General features: G+C 41.6%; 1 protein-coding gene across 1 annotated transcript in view; it reads right to left on the reverse strand.

Annotated features, from left to right (window-relative positions):
- Positions 1-1,023: 1,023 nt before the first annotated feature.
- LOC104956010 (tRNA (guanine-N(7)-)-methyltransferase non-catalytic subunit wdr4-like) overlaps positions 1,024-10,122 on the reverse strand; it is a 19,651-nt gene continuing 10,552 nt past the window's right edge. Inside the window, exons 3-8 of the mRNA XM_010783436.1 lie at positions 8,778-8,858; positions 8,184-8,288; positions 6,169-6,233; positions 4,931-5,117; positions 2,978-3,047; positions 1,024-1,355 (exon numbers count right to left, since the gene is read on the reverse strand). Of these exons, the coding sequence (XP_010781738.1) occupies positions 1,192-1,355; positions 2,978-3,047; positions 4,931-5,117; positions 6,169-6,233; positions 8,184-8,288; positions 8,778-8,858 (672 nt within the window). The 3' untranslated portion in view covers positions 1,024-1,191. The remainder of the gene's footprint in view (positions 1,356-2,977; positions 3,048-4,930; positions 5,118-6,168; positions 6,234-8,183; positions 8,289-8,777; positions 8,859-10,122) is intronic.

A 10,122-nucleotide genomic window follows, 5' to 3' on the forward strand; every position in this document is an offset into this window, starting at 1 on the left:
CACTGCACCTCTCAATATGATGCCAATATAAACAAGGTCTTCTGTCGGCTCTGTACATCAATGCCGACCTATGCTGACAAGTAAGTGAAGAGTAGAAAATATAAAAGGTATTGGCTTTAGGGAAATGTCCCAGCAGTTTAGGAGAATGAAGGTTCTAATCTAATCTAATACATAGCCATTACATGTCTAACTCCTGATAATGACAGGAAGGCAGAAAGCACATTATACTAATAATAATAATACTGACATTTTTGAACAATGACCACAATATCATTATTTTAATAAACCAAATATGAACAATTGAGGAAAATGAGGAAGAACTGATGATTCAAATGTTGTAGTACAAGTAGTAATGTAGTTAGTGCATAAATTATGTGTGTATGTTGTGTTCATTTTCTTCATTATTAGTCGATTTTTTTAATGCAGACATATGTTGCAGGGACTACTAGAATCATCATACTGGCGTGACTGTAAACATCAAGGGGTTAAATAAAAAAAAATATTTTTTTTTTTAGAGGACATTTCAGAATATCGCGATATATATCGTATATCGCGATATAGTCAGTAAATATCGCGATATCATTTAGAGACCATATCGCCCAGCCCTAACTCCAAGTCTGCATCAGTTAGATACAAACACAACTCCAAATGTCTCTGTCTGCTGGATATTGGAATAGGAAACCCTTTCAACTTACTTACCGGGCAATACATTTAATATTGACAGCACACCATGAAGTCTTAGACAATGCTTTTTAAATGGCCTGCAGAGTTCTGACATCAGCTCATCACAATGAGTTCTTCATCATGCGCTGCCTCACACAAGAGGCTCACACACACACTGTGAATCCTATGCATATCAACGACAGGCATGTTGCATCAGTTCTGTGCAGAAGACAGAAATATGATAAAAAACGGTGTCGTAATGCAAAGGAAGTACAGCAGCAGTGAATGTGAAGAGAGAGTGTATGGTGCTCATTCACACACAGCATGTGGCATGCATGGTGCTGGAAACAGTAGGCACAGTTTGATGATTGCTGCAACGTTTATTTAAAAATCAGCCAGAAATGTAAGCCAAACTGCCATGTGGGGAAGCACACACTTTCAATTGCTTAATCAAATGCACACATTCAACTCACATCAATCATTCAAAACATCACAAATAAATGTCGCTGTGTCCATTCGATCACTTTGTTACAACTTTTCTTTTCTGGCCTTCTTGTTGCTGTTGGCCTTCTGTGTCCCCCCCCTCTTCAGCTGCTCTTCCAGTCTCTGCTGCTTCTTCTGCAGGTACGCCGCCACGTTGTCGAAGTTCACCTTGTACAGGTGCTCGAAGCGGCTGTCAGTCCTTAAGGAGGCTGTTGAGGAAGAGAAGAGCAGGAGGACGAGGTTGTGACAAGAAAAAGAGCTAAATACTTTAAACCGTCTTTAGAAGAGAACAATATGAACATAAATAAAAGAAATAGAGGTGAGGACTGTGGAGAAATTGTTGGAGCAAGAACACAAGGAGAGAACACAGGAGAGCTTGAGTTGATGTCAGACAGACTCTGAAGATGTATTGGTTACGGCCGGAGGATTAACAAAGACATTTGCGGAGACACCACCGGGGCCCAGCTTCTGCCCAACCAACCCTGAAGATCCCTCCCCCGTCCCTCATACTGAATCACTCCTAATCCATAAACAACTACATTATTTTATTATTATACTACAAGACGCTGCCAATCCTGTCCCTGGCAGGGTCAGACTGACCGTCTGAAGAACACATTGTTTTATGGTCATTTCAAGACACAGCTGTGTTTGAAGCCCAGAGCGTAAGAACGGCCCGCCTCATCACTCAGAGAGAGAGAGAGAGTTAAAGCCAGGGGCCCTTTGCCTGTCTGACAAAGAACGGCCAGGTTTATAAACTATCCCTGACGGGGACATTTGACTTCATACTCAGGTCATATGTTACCTTTTCAATTCCTGCTGGTCATATGTTTTTGTCATTTGAATGAGGAATATTGTATTATTAATACAACAAAACATTGTATATAACATTTCCAGAGGGGGTGGTAAAGAGTCAATTTACTCCCTCACATACTTAATAACTTATTACAGTTAATATTAACTATATGTAAATAAATGTACTTGTTGCAGTAGTATTAATGAAGCAAACTTATTTCTTACGATCATTATTATTTTTTATTTGTATTATTAATATTTATGACCGGTCTTATTTTTATTTACAACTTTTTATGTCATGCACATTATTTTTATTTGTTCTTACTGTGTTCATGTGCGCACCATTATACACAAAAGCTAATTCCTTGTACGTGTAAGCTTGGTTGGCAATAAAGCTGATTCTGATTCACTTCTGCACAAAATTAACGTAATATACACTCACTGGCCACTTTATTAGGTTCGCCTGTTCAACCGCTAGTTAACACAAATATCTTAGCCAATCACATGGCACCAACTCAAAGCATTTAGGCATGGTCATGAGGACCTGGTGACGTTCCAACAAAACATCAGTACGAGAAGAAAGGTGATTTAAGTGACTTTGAACGTGGAATATTTCAGAGACCGCTGATCTAATGGGATTTTCACAACCATCTTTAGAGTTTACAGAGAATGGTCTGAAATACGGGAAATATCCAGTGAGCGGCCGTTCTCTGGGCGAAAATGCCCTGTTGATGCCAGAGGTCAGAGTTTGGCCAGACTGGTTCAAGATGATAGAAAGGGAACAGTAACTCAAATAACTACTGGTTACAACAGGGGTATGCAGAAGACCATCTCTGAGTGCACAGCACTGCGGAAAGTATCCTGTGTCAGCAGCACAACATGTTGGAGGTCATGTGACACTGCAGGTTATTCCTGTCAAGAGGGTGTGAGAATGAGAGGGCACAGGAAAAACACAGATAGAGGCCACATGGAAGTGTGTGTGTGTGTGTGTGTGTGTGTGTGTGTGTGTGTGTGTGTGTGTGTGTGTGTGTTGACTCACCCTCCAGTGTCTCCCAGTGCGCTTTGAAGGCCTCAGTCACTCTGATCAGCTCGGGGCTCTCATCATCAGACTGCACAGAGCGGGGGGGGGGGGGGTGCACAGTCAGGCATGTGTACCTCCCTCTTCAACACTGTGTGTGTACCTCCCTCTCTAACACTGTGTGTACCTCCCTCTCTAACACTGTGTGTACCTCCCTCTCTAACCCCATTTGTGTACCTCCCTCTCTAACACCGTGTGTGTACCTCCCTCTCTAACACCGTGTGTGTACCTCCCTCTCTAACACCGTGTGTGTACCTCCCTCTCTAACACCGTGTGTACCTCCCTCTCTAACACCATGTGTGTACCTCCCTCTCTAACACCATGTGTGTACCTCCCTCTCTAACACTGTGTGTACCTCCCTCTCTAACACTGTGTGTACCTCCCTCTTCAATACTGTGTGTGTACCTCCCTCTCTAACACTGTGTGTACCTCCCTCTCTAACACTGTGTGTGTACCTCCCTCTCTAACACTGTGTGTACCTCCCTCTCCCGTCAGTCTCATGCAGCTCGCGGATCAGTAATGAGTGACCCGACAGTAAAACTAAACATATCTATAACCAGTTTAGGTAGTTTGAGAGGTAATTAAAATAGCTTCGTGTGATATTCTAACCTGAAGTGTGTGTTTTGTCCGCTCACCGCTGCAGGTGATCATGCAGAGCTGCGTGTCGACTCGTCAGCAGCAGCTGATCTCTCTCTCCCTTCAGATTTGACTTTACTCGCGTTTATGTCCCTATTGATCAGATCTAGCTAGTTCTAGCTAATGATAGGACTACCTGCTTATCAAAAGACACCTAAACAATAAGCGCTGCTATGCAACCGGGTGAGGTCACAAAGTATAGCGCAGCACTATGCATTTGTTTACATACCTACCGGAACCCGGAGGCATTACCAACAGATCAACGCACAATCAACCCATACAGGACATCTCTTTCTCCACATTAACGGTACGTCCACACAGCAGCTTTAAAAAAATCTTCCAACGCTTCTCTGCCCATTGACTTTGAATGGGGGTGACGTCACTTTGCCTCGCTTTTCGCCGAACTGCATTGTGGGGAAGCAAAGCGAAGATTTCCAGGATTTCCAGGATTCAAAAGTTGAGCAATGTTCAACTTTTGAAGCTGAGCTGGAAGCGTCAGCCAATCAAATCCCGTTTATGCAAATCTGACTGTACAAGCGCTAGCCAAACAAACCGCATGCAAGCTGGGAGAGACAGACCGCAATTCATTTTCTATATTCCTGAAAATGGAGGAGAAATTAGTTATTGCGGTAGCAAATCCCCCGGTTCTTTATGACCAGTCGCTAATAACTTACCGGGATACAAACCGGAGGAACCAGGCATGGAGGGAGGTGGCAGAGACAGTGGGTGAAACTGGTAGGTTTTCGCCTGTTTGGGGAATTTTTTTCAAAGCTGCTCTGTGGACGTACCGTAAGTGTTAGACATTAGAATTTACTATTTCTGTCTGTCACATACTCTTCTTCTCTGTCACATAAGTGGTGCAACTGATGCGGTATTGTGCTAAGGGAAAATTATTTGGACCGGACATTTCGAATGGAGAGATTTAGATTAGCTGCTTCCCCTCCTCTCTCCTCAGCTCCCCTCCTCGACTCTTCCGCTTGCATTTCCTGTGGGCGGGACTAAGACACGAGGATATGAGTCGAGGAGGGGAGTCGAGGAGGGGATTTCGAGAAATAAGAAAGGGCCTGTGTGTACGTCCCTCTCTAACACTTTGTCATGAAGAAAGAGGAAAGGGTTATTCTCCCTAACTACCCAGCAGTCTCAGTGCATATCTCACTGACAAATCAAAGCCACCTTATCATTAGAACTCAATATAATGTAGAAACTAAGCATTTTAACCTCTCAAATGCTCTTTAGCTTCTGATAAATCTAAAAATAAGTGAATGTATCACACTGTACCTCCCAGGAGTCTCGTCTGTGGGTGTATATCTGGAGTGGTGCATCACTTGAGTCCATCAGCACCCATAGCTGGCCTTCCGGGTCAAAGGTCATGTCTAGGGGGCAGTGGGGCAGGGAGAGCTTTCTGTGAGGCACAAGCTTCTCTTCACCATCCTGGTCCACAGTGAAGAAGTGAACTGTGGACGCTCTGAGGACACAGGAAACAATCAGCTGAGCACTGTTCTATCCGTCAGAGAAACGCTGATATGTGGCTTCACTTTGTGCTCCTCTTCTCTCTGACCTACTCTGAGTGTCACCTACATGCACAGTGTATACGACACAGCCCCAGTGACCTTGCACCTCTTTAGTTCCAAATATACATTTAAAGATCAGAAGCAAAAATACATTTAAGCCAGCCGAGGTGGGATGGCATGTCAAAGTTAAAAGCAGCTTTCTGTTCGCAGGAACTCTAAAAAGGTTTGGGACCTAAACATTTTTCAAAGAAACACACTGAGAAACTAGGATGCTAGGAGCAGGAACTGGCAAAAATATTCACTTAATCCTTTAGAAAAATATCCACTTCTATATCATATTTCATCCTGTGGTCACGGATATTCAAAAGTTAAAATAAAAATTCTGTAAATTCTCTCAAATACCTTAAACAGTGGGATTTTGTTCAGTTTTACTCCACACTCCAGAGAATCTCACTCGGCTACATTCATCTGACTCCTTTACGGTCTTATCAGAAGATTTGACTTTGAGAACATGTGATTAACGTATAACATATGAACACTGCTGTAGGTCTGTAGTGGTGACTGGATCAGGTGGTCAGTTTCACCACTGAAATGTGGAGAGTGACAATATATCCCTTCTTCCAATCTAGACAATGCAATATTAAATATTAGTATAGTGTTTCCTGGTATTAAAAGCAGCATTACATTCAAGAGATGTCCTTTTCTGAACTTGTCCTCCATATTAATAGATAATTATTCCATACTAATGGAAATTGTTAAAACACCAAAAGCCAATCATACATCTCCAATATTCAGGCAAAAAAGTAGAAAGTTTCTACTGCTGAACATGACATTCCTTTGTTTTTTAAACGCTTAAGAGCTGCATGTGTCCATATTCATCATGTAAGAAATATTTTCGAGAAAGAGCTAAAGGCAGCAGCTGTTGATACAATATGACAAAGCTTGAATACAATGAATGGTGGGGACTTTTAAACACGTTACTCTACGACTGATTCACACACTCACCTCTCACACTGCACGGCTACATGCCGAGCATCAGGAGAGCAGCTGATGCGGCACACAGTTGGCTTCTGGGACATAAAAAAAGAGAAATGTGGAGGAGTCACATAGGTACCCCCCTGTCCTTGAACTTGTTATTGATTAGTAAGAGAAGCAGCTTGGTGTTCATGGACTGAAACATAATTTATTCAGAGAGAGTGCCCTGGTAAAGATGTTAAGGACCACTTGAAATTGCATATTTATATACAGTAGATAGCATATCATCGAATTATTCTTTCACTTTTTCATCACATTCAAAACAGGTCAATTATTTCACTATAAAATCAATACAAAATATTTACTTTGCTTTTCCTTTTTGTATTATTGTCTATATAATGTGTATCTGTCCTCTGTGAGGGCAACAAGAAAACAAGAAAAAGTTGGTCACAAAAAACTATAGGGTTGATAATAAAAATGTCAAGCAGCTTCAAACCGTTTCATACTTTGAAAACAACCAATCAAAACGTTTTTCCAAAGACTCCAAACCCTGATCATTACCTCCACCTTATGGAGCATTTTAGCCAAAATCTTATCTTCTTAGTTCATCCTAGACTCCAAGCTGTAATTTAAAAGACATTTGAAAAAATGATGGATCAGGATTCCAGAGTTATCCCCTTCATTACAATGTGTGGGATGGAGCCCTAGAGACAACGTGTGTTTGTACATTAACACTTTTACTTGTCACACATGTCTGCAGCTTGGCCCTGGATCCAGGTAGCACAAGGAGGAGGACTAATATGATAAAGAAGAAATATTTTCCTGTAAGACTCAAATATTTCAACCTGAGCTTCTTCTCGCCGGAGTAAAGAGAGCTTCATGGATATGTTCAAGTTTAGAGAAGTTATTAACCATTTAAATCACTTTGGAGTTGAGGTCACACTATTATTATGGTATAAACACAAAACTATTTGATCGGACAATTCTCAGCTTCTATGAAATTAAACCTGAACCAGCATATGTATTTTTTTTTATCAGAGCAAGGCACATATTTTAATCCTAGTAGAACACTCGTAAGCCAAATGCATGTTTTCATGTTTTTCCTTGCTACTGATTTTGCTGACCAGGAAGTGATCCCTCCTAACCAAACTATACGCTACAGAGATTGCATTGTGGCCAGTGTGGCTCTTTTGCTCTCGTTACAGACTGTTTAGCTGCATGCAAACAAAGCCAGATTAATGTGACTGGTCAATAATAACCACTACAAGCGGACTGCAAATACTTCAGACACAAACATCTTGTCCGGTTACCTATTTCTTTAATAATGAGTTTGAGCTAAATGCCTAAACTAAAGATGATGATAAGGGCCATATTCGAAAAAAAATTGGAGATCTGACCAAAAGGGATTTTTTTGTTGTAGTTTCTAAGAATTCTGACTTTTTTCTAGGATTTAAGCCAATAAAGTTCTCAGACCGAAAGTCAGAATTCTGAGAATAATTTAAAAAAGAAATGCCCAAGGTCATTATATTGTCCTGAGGAGGAAACACTGTTGTGTGTATCAATTGTAACGGTAATCCATCAAATAGATTTCAAGACTTTTCTATCAAAACCAGAAATGTTGGCGTTGTCCGGTGCCTTGCTTAAGGGCAGCATGGCAGTACCCAAGAGGTACCAGTACCAGTCCAGAGGGACTAGTGTTTTGTTAAGTATTAGGAGATGTTCACCATTACTTTTTACATTGTTTACTGTTGTCACTTTCCTTTGTAAGAAAGTTGTTCTTATTTGTCTTTAGTTTGTTTGTAAATTGGCTAGTGAGTCCTCCGTTTTGATTTATTAAAACATTATCTTTTGGTTTCACAAGTCAGTTTCCTCTTTTTTTGTCCCGGTTATTTTATATGTTGATACTTTCCTTTTACCCCTAGATTATTAGGGAACGAAAACCTCACTGTGGCACCAGATAAAAAGTCAAAGTATAACCAAAGACATCAGGTCACGATGCAGCGTTAATGTGTTATGGTAAAACATGCTGTGGTTACCGTGGTTACCTTCTGTTTGTCTGCCTCAGAGCTTGATGTCTCTTCATGCTCTTTAAGGTCCCAGCTCTGCAGCTTACGGCCCGACTCATAGTCCCACAGCTTCATGGTCCCGTCCTGACAAACAAAAACACACAGTGTCTCTCTGTAAGGACCCTGATGGACCCTCTGACTCAGTTCTCATATCATACTGTCAGCCATGTGAGGTACATCCTCCGGGTAGTGAAATACCAAATTGCTAGTTTTCATTTATAAACTTTGACTGTTTAAATGACAGTCCCTCCACCTGCCCCAGCCCGAACTCTGACATATCTTTACAAACATGAGAATATAAGATGTGGGACAACAAAGGCTCCAGTTTGTAGATATAATTCATCTAGTAGGTGAAAATCCAAGAACGTTCTCCAACCATTCTTTATTGACTTTAGACTAGAATAGAGAACATGAAATCATTAATGACAGTGCTAAGTGGTGTGTGTGTGTGTGTGTGTGTGTGTGTGTGTGTGTGTGTGTGTGTGTGTGTGTGTGTGTGTGTGTGTGTGTGTGTGTGTGTGTGTGTGTGTGTGTACACATGTGTTGATCAAAGCATGTGAAAGGCAGACATACCCCTGATCCAGACAGCAGCCAGTGTGGGTAAGCTGGTGGCACCAGCAGAGCGCTGACAAATCTGACAGGAAGCAGGACAAATCAGGATAAATCCACCTTTACAAAAGTTCCTGTTCCCAATTAAATACCGGATTGACCTCTTAATATATCTGATTACTGACAGAGCCATCAACACCCTCGCCCCCCCTACTTCTACGACCTCCTACAACCAGACACCCCTACCCTCAGGTCTGCTTCCCGACTGCAGCCCATCAGGACTAAGCTCCAGACCTGGGGCCTCTCCCTTCCAGCTTTAACAACAACTCACTTTTTCATTCTTGCTTTTGACCTTAAATAGGTCCTATTATACTGTTTTTCATAACTTTATTATAGGTCTTATATATACAAAACATGTCTCTGAAGTGTTTGGCTCGAAATACCAAACAGATCACCCATTGTAGCATCACATAAATCCCTCTGTTTCAGCCTTGTTTCTAAAGTGCTGATTCTGGGTCTGTTACTTTGGATGAAAATAAGGTGCCACTCCCAATTAGGGATTGGAATTTGAAAGCAAATGTATATTTGAATATTAAACCCCCCAAAAAAACGCTTAACCGAATAATTGAAATGTACATATCCTATATTATTAGGGCCTGAGCACGAGAGCGCTAGGACCCAACGGCGTCCTAGCACGAAGTGCGAGGAACCTATTGTTATCCTACATATTATTATTATTCCCGTTCTTAGAACCCTGTTTTGAGGGCTTTAGGACTTTCAAAAGTTGCATAATTTTGCACTGACGCCAGGACCGGTGAAAAATGTGACATTCTGGAGTCAATGGGTTCAAATTGTCCAACATGCTCGCTAGCGCCACCTATATGTAAATCATTTTTTGAAAAATGTACATAGTTGCACCGTAAGACTGTTAGACATTTTGCACACTTATCCGGGTGGACCTGCTCTACGTTTGGTCCTCTTGAACCTCTAAGCTCCGCCTACTTTAATTTTAGGAGAAACCAGCTCGAGTGCGCTAGAATTTGAAAATATACAACCGGAGAAAATCTGCCACTTCCTACAGAGCCCCTCCTACAACACACACACGAACGCGCACATGACCAATGAGGGCACGAGATAAGTTTGTGCACAGATGGAAGGCTGACAGGCAGGTAGGCCATCCAGTTACTTTAGCCGGGCCGGCTCAGATGATTGGTCATGCTTTTTACAGTGCTACGGCTTCCACAGATGACATTTTTTTATGGATTTTTTGTCAAAGCACTTAAGATATTCATTGCTATCGGGATGTTAAGAGCATTCCATGGAATATAACAAAAAGTGTATCTCGAGCCGGTTTCTCAAACCTACCTAC

This window comes from Notothenia coriiceps, unplaced genomic scaffold, assembly GCF_000735185.1.
Source record: "Notothenia coriiceps isolate Sejong01 unplaced genomic scaffold, NC01 NC01_scaffold00025132, whole genome shotgun sequence".
NCBI lineage: Eukaryota > Metazoa > Chordata > Actinopteri > Perciformes > Nototheniidae > Notothenia > Notothenia coriiceps.